Source organism: Austrofundulus limnaeus, unplaced genomic scaffold, assembly GCF_001266775.1.
Source record: "Austrofundulus limnaeus strain Quisiro unplaced genomic scaffold, Austrofundulus_limnaeus-1.0 Scaffold96, whole genome shotgun sequence".
Taxonomy (NCBI): Eukaryota; Metazoa; Chordata; class Actinopteri; order Cyprinodontiformes; family Rivulidae; genus Austrofundulus; species Austrofundulus limnaeus.
The window spans coordinates 202,859-217,397 of NW_013952498.1; the positions used below are offsets into that span (position 1 = coordinate 202,859).

At 37.5% G+C, this 14,539-nt stretch overlaps 2 protein-coding genes and 1 long non-coding RNA gene across 4 annotated transcripts in view; all 3 read left to right on the forward strand.

Moving 5' to 3' along the window:
- Window positions 1-5,708, forward strand: part of LOC106520652 (SUMO-conjugating enzyme UBC9) — an 11,703-nt gene extending 5,995 nt beyond the window's left edge. For both annotated transcript variants that reach the window (XM_014012858.1, XM_014012860.1), the window contains 3 exons: window positions 3,752-3,861; window positions 3,984-4,063; window positions 4,151-5,708. In XM_014012858.1, coding sequence (XP_013868312.1) covers window positions 3,752-3,861; window positions 3,984-4,063; window positions 4,151-4,214 — 254 coding nt within the window. In that variant the 3' untranslated portion in view covers window positions 4,215-5,708. The remainder of the gene's footprint in view (window positions 1-3,751; window positions 3,862-3,983; window positions 4,064-4,150) is intronic.
- Window positions 5,709-6,161: 453 nt separating this feature from the next.
- On the forward strand, window positions 6,162-8,821 carry LOC106520653 (uncharacterized). The gene is made up of 2 exons (XR_001310577.1): window positions 6,162-7,192; window positions 7,549-8,821. It is a non-coding gene; the product is annotated as an uncharacterized LOC106520653 (long non-coding RNA).
- A 3,896-nt stretch (window positions 8,822-12,717) lies between these two features.
- The window catches only part of il2rb (interleukin 2 receptor, beta), a 12,862-nt gene continuing 11,040 nt past the window's right edge, over window positions 12,718-14,539 (forward strand). The window contains exons 1-5 of the mRNA XM_014012845.1: window positions 12,718-12,921; window positions 13,813-13,889; window positions 13,988-14,114; window positions 14,275-14,341; window positions 14,430-14,523. Coding sequence (XP_013868299.1) covers window positions 12,917-12,921; window positions 13,813-13,889; window positions 13,988-14,114; window positions 14,275-14,341; window positions 14,430-14,523 — 370 coding nt within the window. The 5' untranslated portion in view covers window positions 12,718-12,916. The remainder of the gene's footprint in view (window positions 12,922-13,812; window positions 13,890-13,987; window positions 14,115-14,274; window positions 14,342-14,429; window positions 14,524-14,539) is intronic.

Here is a 14,539-nt window from a genome sequence, read left to right on the forward strand (position 1 = left end):
CCCCCACCCCAGAGCCACCCAGACCCCCAAAACTCGACCCCAGCCCCATAGCCGGCCCTGATGCTGACGCTGATGCCGATAATATGTGGATTGATCTTTGATTTTTATTTATTCTTAAATGCACTTCACACATACATATTTTTATTGAGTTTAGAATATTTTTATTATCAAGGTGGAACCATTTTGTATCTAATTCTGTGATTAAGTTGTGATTTTAGAAAGAACAGCAGCTGCCAAGGGTCTGTTTACTTACACGCCTTGCACTAAAACAACACAACCAAACACAAAATGTTTTTACATTTAAGCCTGCAGGACTCCCCTGTATGAGAGCAGAGTCACCCAGAATAGGTGAGGTCACTTCCCTTTTTGCCAGGATGTCATTTCCAGAGGACATGACCAGGGTTCAACAAGGTTTTTATTTGTGTTACTTGCCCTTATGTCCTAGTCACATGACCAATTTAGCGAGAAAGATTTGCTCTCTGTAAAAATCTATTCCAAATTGTGTCAAAATTACAGACTTCAGGCTATACATCAAATTTTAAATTGTGTTGACAGATAAATAAATTACAGAACTTTTTTTTTTAATGTTCGTCATATTTGAAGCGGAGAGGAGCACCGGACTCTGCCTGGTGGCATCAATCATATTAATCATCAAGTGCCAAAAAATAATCGATTAAAGTTTTTCTGACAATTAATTGCACACAATACGATTATGCCCAACCCTACTTTCCAGTGTTTCCCGTATTGGTCTTGGGAGGGCTGCTTATGAAAATGGTATGATCAACAGCAGCAGCTTTGTTTTAAATCCAATTTATAGAACATGAAAAAGTCTGAAATTTGCATTAATTAAATCTTATATAGTGAATCTCATATCTAAAGATACATTTAAGATATCTTGAACTGGAGTCTCCGTACAACCTAATGATATATCTAATGTTATTTATACTATTCAAAATATAATTAGAGATATAGGTATTTTGCCATGTCAAAATATATTGAGATGTCTATTTATTTGTTTCATTGATTCATAAGAACAAAACAATATGTACAGCATTAAAAAACAAAGTAAACCCTACCCTGAATTAAAAGGGTGCAGAGGGAAGGAAAAAACACTTATGTGTCCCTTATTTTCAAAAATCAACTTCAACACATAAACTCATCAATTCAGTAATTCAGTTCTTTATGAGCACCAATATGACTTTAGAAAAAAATCACTCTACATATATGGCTTTACGTCATCTGGTTGACAAAGTGACCTCTGCACTTGAAGTAAATGAATTCTCTTGTAGTATCTTCATTGATTTATCAAAAGCATTTGACACTGTCAATCATCATATTCTAATGAAGAAACTTTATAGGTATGGTTTTCATGGAACTGTTTACAGATGGTTAAATACAGTAGCTATATCAGCAATAGACAACAATTTGTTTGTTTTAAGCGTTGCGATTCTAACAGAGCTAAGATACTTTGTGGAGTTCCGCAAGGGTCCGTTCTTGGGCATTTGTTATTCTTGATTTACATAAATGTCTTATCAAATGTTACAGACCTTCTTTCTCCAATTATGTTTGCTGATGATACAACCTTGTTTTTATCCCATTCAAATCTTCATTTGCTTTTGAATAATGCTAATCTTGGTTTGAGTGCTTATGCATTATGGTTCAGATTAAATAAACCGTCCTTAAATCTTAAAAAAAAATCAAATTTGATTATTTTTAGTGGCAAACAGTCATACACTGAAAATAAAAAAAGTTTAGAAATTGCTATTGATGGTATAAAGATACCACAAGTATCATCAACATCATTTTTTGGAGTTATTGTTGATGAGAATTTAAGGTGGAAAGATCGTATTATAGGATTTGTAGCAAATTGAATAAATCTGTTGACATAATTAAGAGGGTTAGTCATTACATCAATACAGAATGTTTGCTTACACTTTATTATAGTTTGATATACCCATGTTTATGTTATTGTAATATAGTTTGGGGAAGTACTTTCCCTTCAGCACTACAGAAAATTTTATTCTTCAAAAACACTTTGTTAGAATTGTAGCTCGATTAGACCTTTGTTGTCCTTCTACCCCTCTGTTTAGAGATCTACAGATTCTTACAGTTTATAACATAAACATTTTTCAAATTTGTGTTTTCATTTATAGGATTTCTGAAAGAGAACAGAGTATGCCAATGCACTTTATTCATTATTTTAAATTAAATATGCAATTTCATTCTTACTTAACTCATCAATGCTCAGCACTTCATCTTCCTAAATGTCAGACCAGAAGAAGTCAGTTTTCTGTCCGATATAGGGGAACAATACTTTGGAGTGAATATTCTCATTTAGCAAACAGCAGGCCCTCTGTTAAACAATTTTAACGTTCTCTTAAATTGTACGTAATTAAAATGTGATTGTGATTTTTTTCTTTTAAATACCTTTTATTGTTATACATTTTGCTTAAAATGTTTGTGATTTAAGTAATTGATGGATTTTATTGTTGGCTCAGTGTATTTTTATTTTTCCGATGGAGGCTTCATATAAGCCTATTAGGCTTTTTGCCTCTCCCTACACTGTCATTGTCTTTTTTTTCTTTCAACTGATTTGTATTTTTTTACTGTGCAACTAAACTAAACTAAAAAAAAATGTGAATCCCCCACAGACACACACACACACTGCAAAAAAAGTAAGAAATTATGATGGATTGAACTTTCTGTTTATTACATGTTCTTAACTGTCACACAATACAACTATGGGGTGGGGACGCTCATGGACCAAACTGTTAATGACGGAGCGGGGTTGTGTGCGTTTCAGTGTGTCTGTGTGTGAAGTGGGTGTTGTCTGCGGACAGTGGAGAGGAGGAGGAGGAGAAGGGAGCAGTTCAACATTACCTCAGTCTGTGAGACATAAAAAACTAGAAAGCTGGCTGAGTTTTTGATTTAAAAAAAAATCTGAGATTTTCGTCTGTTCTCAAGATGTAAATGCAGACATTTTATGTAATTTACAGACAACAGTACAAGTTGACAACATTAGTGTTTTGAAAGTGAACTTATCTTAGGGTTTTCAGTTTTATCTTGACATTTCTCCTACAATATACTTGATGCAGTGATTGGTCCATGCCAGTGTTTTTTCTAACAACATCATCCAGGATCAGCTTTGCGGCACAGCAAAGTGTTGTAAATCAGCTCTAAGACTGACACTTAAGAATTACTCCTAAACTTCACTTAAAGTGAGACTGAGAAGCTTGATAACTGACTTTTACTCTCTGTTTTTAGCCAAGAATGTTTTTTTACACTGAAGTCCACTCTTCACAGCATTCTTAAGAGTAATTCTAAGAAGTTTGATAAATGTGGGTCCTGAGTGGCATATGGGCCAAAAAATAGATTTAGGTCACTTTTACCTGTAGTGTTATAGTCTTTGAATCTTTGTATTTTGGCAAACGGTTTGTGTTTTTTTTTTTTTACATCAAAATGTGAATCATTCAGACAAAAACCTTTAGATGAGTTGATAATCATACATGTTATGCTGGAAGCAACATGCAAGGGGAAAAAACTGCACTTTTTTATTACACAAGTTCTCCACAACTGTGCTCTCACAGCTCCTCTTGTGTTTTAGAGACATTGTGTGAATCACTTATTGATGAGGTAATACAATACCTACATGGATTTATCTTACTGACTTGTTGCTTTGTTTCAGATTTTTACATTCCTGCTTTCTTTTCTTTTTTTTTTTTCTTTTTTTCTCCCCAATGTTTCCAATCAGGCAAGTTTGAGCCACCTATATTCCACCCGAACGTCTACCCGTCAGGTACCGTGTGTCTGTCCATCCTGGAGGAGGACAAAGACTGGAGGCCGGCCATCACTATCAAACAGGTTTGAACATTCTTGTTTTAAATCATGCATGCTCTGCAGGTTTATTGTCAGCTGTAGATGTTCATCCAATGATTAACACACAGACTTTAAAACCTCCATGATAAAATCTTTCTTATGTTTAGATCCTGTTGGGCATCCAGGAGCTGCTGAATGAGCCCAACATTCAGGACCCAGCACAAGCAGAGGCTTACACGATTTACTGGTAGGTTGTTTAAAGATAGAACCTGCCCCAACCCGAAATTTAAATGTCCTCATCGATTTCTGGTTTGTGTTTATATTTTTCCTCCAGTCAGAACAGGATGGACTATGAAAAGCGGGTCAGAGCTCAAGCCAAGAAGTTTGCCCCCACATAAAAAGGAGAGCTGCCCCCGCTCTTCCCCCAGTCCCACCTGAGCAGCCTGAAGGGATGATGGTAACTCAGGAGGCAGGCAGCACCTGAAGGACCACTCCAATAAGATCAACGTTTGAATTATTATTATTATTATTATTATTATTAAGTTACACAGATGACATACAAGCCTGGCTCTCTGCATTCATTTTAAACAAAATGCAATAGATTTATTTTTGATTTGACCGCTCTTTTACGATGTATTGATTTTTGTAACTCCTGTATAATCCATACCCTAAACGTGACTTAATATCACAATTAACGTGTCGACACAGCTGTACAGAGAAGACTACGTGTCCAAACCAGTTCGTGTAAAGCCCAATCGATCAAACCTCCTTCCAGTCTTGAACAAAGGGAAGAGACAACTTGGTTACATTTTTCGCGAGTGTGCCTGCAAGGCTTGTGGCGAAGCTGTGGTGAGCATTACGGAACGCTGATTCTTCCCCCGTATTTTCACAAAGGAAAAATACGTAGTTTAGGTCAAAGACAGTCCAGCCGGTTGTGGCTCCTTATTTGAGGAGGAACATCTTGATCTGGTGGAGAAGGAACAGGAAGTTGAAAGTATTCAGTGTACAGATTAGTTTGTGGATCCTCCTGAAAGTCAGTAATAGTTTTGAACTTCACACACATTCTTCATCGGGATGCCGTCTTCTTCCAAAGATGCTGTAAGATCATGTTGGGATAAGAAACTTAAGAAACCGGTCGTTCTAACCAAAAAAAAAATACTTCACTAATGACCATAAATGTGTATTATCTGGGAACCGGTCCAGCAGCAGCAAAGTCTCGTAAACAACAACAAAAAACAAACAAACAAACAAACAAACAAACAAGTGCACTAGAGTGTTAAGATAAAGTTTTATAGTCACTCAGAAAAAAATAATCATTTGTTTCACTGTTTTCAGATTAAAGTCTGACGGTTGAGATTAAAATAGAAATATTTGAAGGAAAAAGTCAACACCAAGAGCTTTTTGTTTTTTGTTTTATTTAAACTTGTTCTACAACCTAAACTTAAGACACTATTAAAATTCCTTACATTGTGTTGATGAGCTTAAAAATTCTTTAGTCAAAATAAATCACTTATTCATCCAAAACTATTAAAATTTTATTTCCCTTTTTGTCTCAAAGTAATAATAGTTCTAGAAATACATTTTGACTTTATGTGTATTTCTACTTTAATCTTGACGTCATGACTTTAATCTCAGAATAGCAAAGATAAATGTGTATTTTTTTTTTATCCGAGAGTCTCTAGAATTTTGTCGTAGAGTGAAGGCCCAAGGTTTTTTTTTTATTATTTTTGCCTCTGAACCTATGAGCACATGTAAATAATATAAATAAGAGAAAAGTGTCAATGTAATGTTTTATATTGTTTTAGCCGGTTGACATTGTGTGTGGTATTGTAACAAAAAAACCAATAAATCAATGGTCTAAAATTGTGAAATAAAGTTGAAAGAAAACCAAAGAAGGTGAATTTCTTCATTGAGTGGAGTTTTAATTGATACATTTTTTTWTCAGAATTGAAGAAATTTTGTAACTGATTAATTGAATATTAGATTCAGTTTTGTATTTTATACTTTCTGATCATTTCAGCCTGTAAGGTTAAAACAGACAAAGAGTTGGTGTGTTATCATGTGTTCTTTCTTTTAGCCTAAACAAAACTGAGTTCGTTCTGACGTAAAAGGTAACACCTCCAAGGGTGTAACCAGGAAGAAAGGTACATTATAAGCTAAATTCATTATTACAGTGGTAGGAATTGTCAGTGTTTTGCAGAGTGTCTACTCAGAGCAGAGTCCTTTTCTGTTTTGATTCAGCCGAAGGTCTTACTGAGGCCTGTGCTGCTGAGCGCTGAATGTACCTGATTGGAGTCAGAAGACTGAAAATAAAGTTTTAAAGAAGAAATCGAGCGGATTCCTGTTTTATTCGGACATACCATTTTGAACAACACATTTTTCCAACAGAATGARGAGCGAGTAAAGGCTATAGCAACTACTTTTCAAAACTTTCTTTTCCTGCATTTTTATTTATTTATAATATGAAATGCTGTAATATTTTGGAGATAGGAGCTGTTTTAAGTCTGCAGAAATCCATTTTGGTTTTAGCAATATCTAAACCAGCTGTTAAGTTGTTGGCTGGAAAATAAAACTTGTTTCTCCAACCTGAGGTCATTTGCATGATTAACCACAGCAGGTAAGATGTTTATTGCACATCTAGAATTTATGTTAAAATGTATGTTCTAGATCTCCAGGCTTGTTAGAGGAACTAAAAAAAATAGTTCTGTTGTGTACTTTCATTGTTTCACAAACACCCTTGATCTTTTTATGGCTTGTAGGTGACACCTGATGTAACACTTTAAGGGTGTCTTTCATGGTATTCTGCAGACATGCAACACCTTTCCTGTTGTTTTTGCTTCACCTCTGCCTGCTGTCCTCGCGGTATGACCTCACCTGACCAAAATGACGGAAAACCAGCAAGTATTGAGGTGAGAAGACCAGTCCTTTACTATTTGCAGCAATGTGTGAAGTATTTTTTTTTTCTGTTGTCAGTTTTCTGTTTTGATGTCGTGCTGTGCTGGATGTTTGTGTGTCGACCRTGTTGCTGCCTCATCTCAACCTGTTGTGATCACAGATTTCCACATCTGATGACTAAAACACAGTCTGTGTTTCATTCTTCTGCCTGCTTCTGGTAGTTTTTATGTTTAAATCCAGCTGGTTTCAGACCAGAAACAAACAGTTTCTGTCCCTCTTTTTATAGAACAARATTTTACTGTTGTTTGATTTGATCTGGTTGTTTTCTTGCATTTCTATAGACATTTCTTTGCCGTTAAGTGGACAAAAGATGCTCAAGCAGAAACTGAACAAGTTTCTAACGGAAATGGAAAAACAAGTARGCCACAAAAAGAGGTCCTGTTTCTGTGAAACCTACAGCGTGACTTTGGACGTACAGCAGGTGTGAAGAAAACTATACATGTTGATGCGTTTGTGCCTTTTTGCTGAAGAAAGGAAAAACAGCAGTCTCTAAAATCACCATAAAATACTGAAAATCAGTGTGGGTACCCCTAGAAAAGATTGAAAATAATTGAGCCATGGGAACATGTTGAGGTTTGTCCTGTAACTGTCAGGATTTGTGGCTTTTTGATAGTACTTTGTGTTTATAATTCAACATTTTTTCCCCTTTCTGGTTATTTTATTTTATTATTTTGTGCGGGTATGTTTTGTGGTTTTTGCATTCAGTTCTTTGTTTTAGTCACCAGTCATCAGCCACAGCTGCAGACACTCAACTCATCAGTCTTTTGTATCCCTCAGCACACCAGTGGAGCATTGTTTGGTCTGCTGCCTCCCTGCATCTTTTCTTGCTGCCTCATAGTGATCATCAGTTTTTTTGTAAGTTGCTCTTTTTTTAAGTTAAATTATTTATGAATTCCCCAAGTCTACATTCATGGGTTCAATTCCTCAACTGTGACAATCCCAGGTGTCTTCAATCTTGTAATCAGTTGTCAAAGAAGGCCGTAAATATACTGGAAGCGGATATAGAAGACGATCCGACAGATGTGGAACCAGCGCTGTCCATGAAGATGAGGAGTAAGAGAAAATAGTTATGAACATCTTTATATAAAATGTCTTTAAATAAGCGCTACTTATTTATACTGATTATTCTTGAAAACGCATGGTTTATTGAAAGATAATCAGGTGATGGGCTGCTACACAGACCATGTAAGTTACAAGTGATTCTAATAGTTGATTTATAAGTAATCAATAACCAAGTGTGAAATGAAGTAGCTCTGATAATAACCACAGGTAACTAGGAAAGATTGAAGTGTGTTTTCATTGAAGTAATTCTGATGGTTCTGTGTAAAGGAGTACATTTTACTCATGATTAATGATATAATCCTTTAATGTATAATCACTTGATGTATGTATTTACCTCATGTATTTCATGTAATCAAAATGTTTAAATGTATGACCTGTGAAAGTGTGTTAGTAAGGGAGAGAAGATATATGTGTAAAAGGCCACAAGGAGCAGTGCGGCTCCTTGTGCTGAAAGATAATATGAACCACATGTAACATCTTGTGAAAACTTGTTCTCTGCATAGCTGTACTATTGTGTAYAAACAGGTTCTGCAGTAGTGTAAGGGCTAAAAGGAGAGACTTTAATGTAAAAATGAAGTCATGGTAACAAAGCAGAAAGGGGCAGAGGTGAGCCGCCATGTCAAGCTCCACCATCGCGCACGTACAACATATTGAAATATGACTTTTGTCTTGTGCTCAAAATGAGCAGCAAAAATTGCTGAAGAGCMAAGGTGTGAAGAGCTGACAAATCCCAACTGCTGCTCACTAATTTTGACAGTTTTTCTCAACTTTCCTCTGCTTCAATTCAATCAGCCATGAATGTATGAACGAAACACCTTTTTAATTCATTTTATATTTATTGATTTTTATTTTAGAAATTTTGCCTATAGGGACAGAATAGGATTTATTTTAATCAAGGATTGTGATTTTGATGTAACCCTGTATAAAAATGCAATTTGCTTACTCCTGCTAAAGCTATTAATACAAATTAAAGCATTATAAATTTTTACATTCTTGAGTGGACATTCGACTCATTATGATTCCATTGTGAGTTAACTTTTTCTTCCATGTGTGTTAAATGAGATTTGATCTGAGTTCATAACATCAATTAATGGTTGATCTGACTGGTTGCCTTAGAAAAGTTAAAATAATTTTTAAATAACATCCCAGTAACTTAAAATCCTAGTTACTAAACTAATCCTCAGCTGGTAACAAGTGCACACTTTCGAAGGAGGAGGTTACAGTTAATTGGGGGTTTCAAGGTTAAATTCCTGTGACTAGGCTACTTAGGTCTGTAACCACGATGAAAAGGGGATGTACCCCTAAGATGTATGTAACTTGATGATGAGTTAATCCTCAATCTCTCACTCGAGCAGGTTAATCTATCATCTGGATGGTTTATTCTGACAGAGTTTATGCATTAACCCTAACCCCAGAGACGGAGGAGTGAGMAAAGGTAAGGGGTATCCTTAGATCTATGAACACCTGGTAAACTGAGGGTCCCTAGGGAAGCAAACTGTCTGCCCAATAAAAGTTGTAGTGACAGAGCAGTTTGGTAACATGGTGTYTACCACACTGAACATGGATCACAAACAGTTAAGAAAAGAGTGTCTCGAGTTTTGTTTTTTTTTGTTTTGTTTTTTGTCAGGCATGTTAAAGTGACTGTGACCACAGCTACACATAATTCAGAAGTTTAACGTCCACGTGGCTGTAGAAAACCTCCCTGGATGTGGCAACAAGAAGAAAATTAATGACAAATTTAAGAACACAAGTATTAAACTCTAGGCCCGTCGACCAAATTTAGCCCTCATTAACATTTAATGTGGCCCCAAAGGTAATACTTAAAACAAATCTTTTTCTTTACATGTTAGGCTATGTATGTTCTACTACATAATATCTAATTTAGAGAAAGTAATTTGTATTTCCGTAGAAATAACTTGTTTCATAACCCTAACAGAAATTGGCTAAGTTGGACCAAATTCTGAGTTTTGACCCCCTTGTGTGACTGAGTTGGACACCCCAGACCTAGAACAACGTCCAAATAGGTCAGAGATGAAGGTACAACACTGCACCTGAAGTGATGCCTCCAGATAATGAGTTCATGGTGCAAATCTTTCACATCAAAGTTTTGATGCTTGTAGGTCAAACGTTCAAACCCACTAAACCTGAGCTGCTAAATGCTAACAGCAGCTGATATTTATTGCTCAGTGTGTGAAAGGCAGCAGAATGAAGGTGGTTTCGTAAGAAACCACTGAAACCTGCGTTATTTTCACAACAGGCCGCCTCTCCTGTCAAGACTGTTGTAGCAAACTGATCCATTCTTAATGTAGACAAGTAAAGGAGGTCAAGGGGGTCTGCTTGAAGTTTGCTGTCGTACACTAAGTGCTGAAGTGTCTCCAAGTAGGTTAACAAGAGCAGTGATTCATTTAATTTTATGGAATAAATTTATGTAATTTTTGTAAATTAAATTTTTGTTAGTATCCATGAAGCCACGATGCCTTGTCTCTGTTAGCTCATGTGCTAACGAGTAATTAGCATAGCTGTACTTAGTAAACAAAGTTTGACCTAGCTGCTAGCATGCGTGCAGATATGCTGCCCTTTTAGATGCAAAGTAAAACATCCATCTCTTAAAATAAAGTCTCCTTCACGGGATATTGATCTTAGTCACCTCAGCTTGCACTTGCGGGAATTGTAGTTTACTTTTGCATTTGATGAGTCATTGTTAAACACAGAGGGACATATTGTTGTGTTTGTTGTCACGACTCAGTCTGCATCTAACCTAAAGGTTTCCATGCTAACTGTACCAATCACCTTGCTCCTTTTGAGCAAACCTCCACAAATATATGCATCTCATTTGTATTAATTGGAGCAGAAGCCCTTGTTATTCCTTTATTTCCTTTTTAGTAAAAGACAAAAGACAGCTGACTTGTTTTGATTGTCGACCACCACACAGTTCACACCTCGTCCCCACTATGCACCCTTCCTTCGCCCCCTCCCACACACAAACCCACACATATATGTCACTAAGGTCTTTTCAGCGGCTTCCCGCCTCAGACACAGCGGACCTTGACATTTTGGTGAGTGCTGTGTGCTCTTCTTCTTCTTGCAGCTTTTGCAGCACACTTAAACGTAAAGCCCCTGCCTCCCCCCAACAAACACACGCACCTCCACCATCATCATCTCAAGCTGATGCTGACACCTCAGTAAGCGCAGGAACTGTTGGCAGCTGCCATCAGATCACCCTCTGGCCCACTGCAAAACTTATCCACATCCAGAAGACAGACTACGACGCTGCCGACTCCAGAGATCAAACATGCAGTGTTACAACAGTTTCTGAGTTGTGTGTGTGTGTGTGTGTATGTGTGAAAATTTTGTGGTTTGTACACCTACATGAGACAAATGGAGGCGTGTTACACAACGGCCTCACTGAACATTTCGGCTCCAAAACTGAGTTGATTCTTAGGAGTTGTTGTGTCGTAATCACTGCACTCACAGTTTGACCTTTCGGTACAAAAAGRTGACGACTAGGTTAAAAACCTTTTCAAAATCTTGCAGTTGTTTCTCTTTTACAGACTTTTTTTATATTTAAGGGGGACATTTGATACAAACCCCTTTTTGTCAGCCGTTCAATACATTTTGTTGTGTACTCGGAGTCTTTATGAGGCAGAAAAGTTTAATTTAGTTTCTCCTGGTGCTGTGTAGAAATATTTGTACTCTGTTTGGGTCATATTTTTCAATGCATTTTGTCTATTTTCTATGACTTTTTCTGAAATATGTCAAATAATTTATAAGGAAACTGCCAAATAAGGTCTGGACTAAACAACTACAGTTTGGTCATTTTAATTCTCCTCCATCTCTGGGTCAGACTCTGGCTCCAACATGTAAGGCTGGATGGAAAAGTCTTCTGTTGACAGCTTTTAATCAATTTGTAAACAAAGTTTCTGCGCCGCTATATAATCATAAATCCCTCTGTCAAACTAGAATGGACTACCCTGGAAGCTGGAGGGTGGCTGTGTGTGAAGAACACAGTTTGGATTTAAAGAGGCAGCCTCAAAACGAGTTATCTGAGACACACCTCAGAAAAGGGATGAAAGAAGGGCTTGTGGAGTTACAATAAGGAGGAATTCAATCCAAAGCGTTGKAGTTCCACTTTATATAGACCCCACTGAATGATTTAAAAATGAAAAAGAAGGATTTAAAACATATGTCTCTTTTAACTCAATTGACCTAAACAGACCGTACTTGAAGTTTGCCTCTGTAGGAGCAAAATGATTGATAACCAATGGCTGATGAGAATCGTGTTGCTTCAACCTTCAATCTCTTTCCCCTTTCATAAACACCACAGTAGTTTGTGTGCATCTTGCAGTAGTTGTGCCTGTAACAACGTTGGTTTTAGTTCCGTAAAGCTCTGTGTTTTAACAGAGAAGGACATCATGTCCCCCACCACACACACACACAAACACACTGCTTCTAAATCTGGTAGATTTTAGCCTCTTTTATCTTTTTGAATCTTTTTTTAAAGCCACGTTTCGCTGATTCAAACCACTTCATAGGACGAGTTTCTCTGCATACAACCCCACTGTTTTTATGTCGCGATTGAAACAGGATGTGGTGTTGCTTTTGTATTTCTCGTTTTTAGTACAATTATTATAATCCTTGACGTGTGCGATGGGGGGCCCAGGTCGTGACTGCTMCTGGTGGAGAGGGAGGACGAGGCTGCGCTGGAAGATAAACCCCACCAACACTACATCCCCTCCCATCACCGTCACCTCGCTCTCCGACCCGGCCCGGCCCCTCTCACTGTTACTCACCGCTGCACGAAGCTTCCTGTGAGGCCTATAGACACAAGCTGTGGTTTCAAGTGGAAAATGTCACTGGGCACTTAAAAGAAGACAGAGCGATGAGAATGAGGGGAGAGAGAGAGAGAGCGAGAGAGAGAGAGAGGGAGGGATGAGTGTGAGTGAGAGTTTGCACCAGAGACACAGACAGTTCTATACAAGTAGACGGACAGCAAGGGGTTCAAAAAGACAGAAATCCAGTAGATCAGTCCAGAGGAGAAGGTGATGATGATCGTCGTCTTGTTAACCACCGACTACCAAGACCAATGAGGTATTTTATTTCCATAATTCTGCTCATCAATAACAGTATTGTGAAATTCGAAGGACTAGTTTGCCTTTTATTTTGTTTGATTCTAAAGGTGTTCAAGTATGAAGATATTTGGTTTGGTCTATCTGCAGAAGTGAAAGGGACAGCCTTTGTATCTGTGGTGACACAGTCACACTTTAGATGCACTAATCTGACACACAAGGAGCTGCTTCATMTCATGTAACAGAAGCTCTGATGACACATCTTTAACGCATTCGATCGATACAGTCAAAGCCGAGGTCAACGTTTTCCGATGTTGACACATCTGGCGTGTTTTCTGTCTCGCACTATTTTTGCAGTTTAGACTTGTATCTGAAGTCCTCAGCTTCAAACCGWCTGTCAAGTTCTGATGGTACAGGGAAGTGGTTCCTACAGCTTTCAGCTTCTGACCCAGTCTAGACCTGCAACTATTGATGGGTGACTTGTCCAAGCATCACTCATAAACCAATTAAAGAAGATAATGACTGTTTTTTATTATGTCTTCATGTCTAAGGTGATTGTTTTTTTCTTACCCAAAGAGGAATCCAGACCTCACCTTAGGAGTTACTGGTAGAGGGGACACAAAACAATAGACACATAAACTTCAATTTGGGCAGCCTAAACGGAGCACATACAGTGATATAAGGTGTTCAGACTGCTCCAGCCTGCTACTGTCCCCTCTAACCYTCTGGTTTTAATCATTGTTGCTTTAGTATTTGATTAAAAGAATCACAGCTTTGTGGCGATTTTAGTGGCATTTGAATTTCAACTTTCAGGTTTCATAAATTGAAAAAAAAAAGTTTAGCTCTTTCTTGCTGTGTTCTGCTTTCACACAAGGACATTGTTTTTGACTGTTTGTTTTCCATCTGCTCTCAGTGATATTGCTGTCATGAAGATGCTGCTCTCCCTGTGGATCCTTATGGTTCTGTTTCCAGCTGATTCAGCTCACAAAGGTCCGCGCAGAACGTGCACGTTCAGTCAGATCTCTGCAGTCTTTTTCAAAGCCGTTCTCATTCCATTATTCTTATCTTTTTTTTTCTCTTCAAACAAGGCCTCTTCTGTACTAATGACCTCGTCAGAAATGTCAGCTGCAGTTGGACCAGCTCCTGGACGGGTTCTGACTGTTGGATTTCTGGAGTGAAGAAAATTAATAAGAGGCCAAAATATGAGCTAATTACGTAAGCAATGACAAGAATATTAAAATCAAAAAATAGATGCAAGTTTTTATAAATGGAAAGGGTAGAACAAGCCCTTTAGTTTGTTCATTAATTTGTTTTTAAGAGGTGGAAAAAGGGGAAACAATACTTTCAATTGGTCTTTTTTTGTTTAATTTTGTAGTCAACACTGTAAGATGAAACAACATGGAAATTCTCCTCCAGGCTGCAGTTTTGTCTTTGAAAAAACAGTAAGTCCCAAACGTCTCTCAGCAGGTTGATTACCATTTCAAGACAAAGATAATTTTATTTTTTATGACCTCTGATGGATTCCTGCAGCATTTCTCTGGTTCTGAAATGATGCCAAACATCAGGATGACATGTAACGGAACATTGATGACAAACATCACAAACTACCAGCCAAGCAAGCATGGTGAATTATTATTATT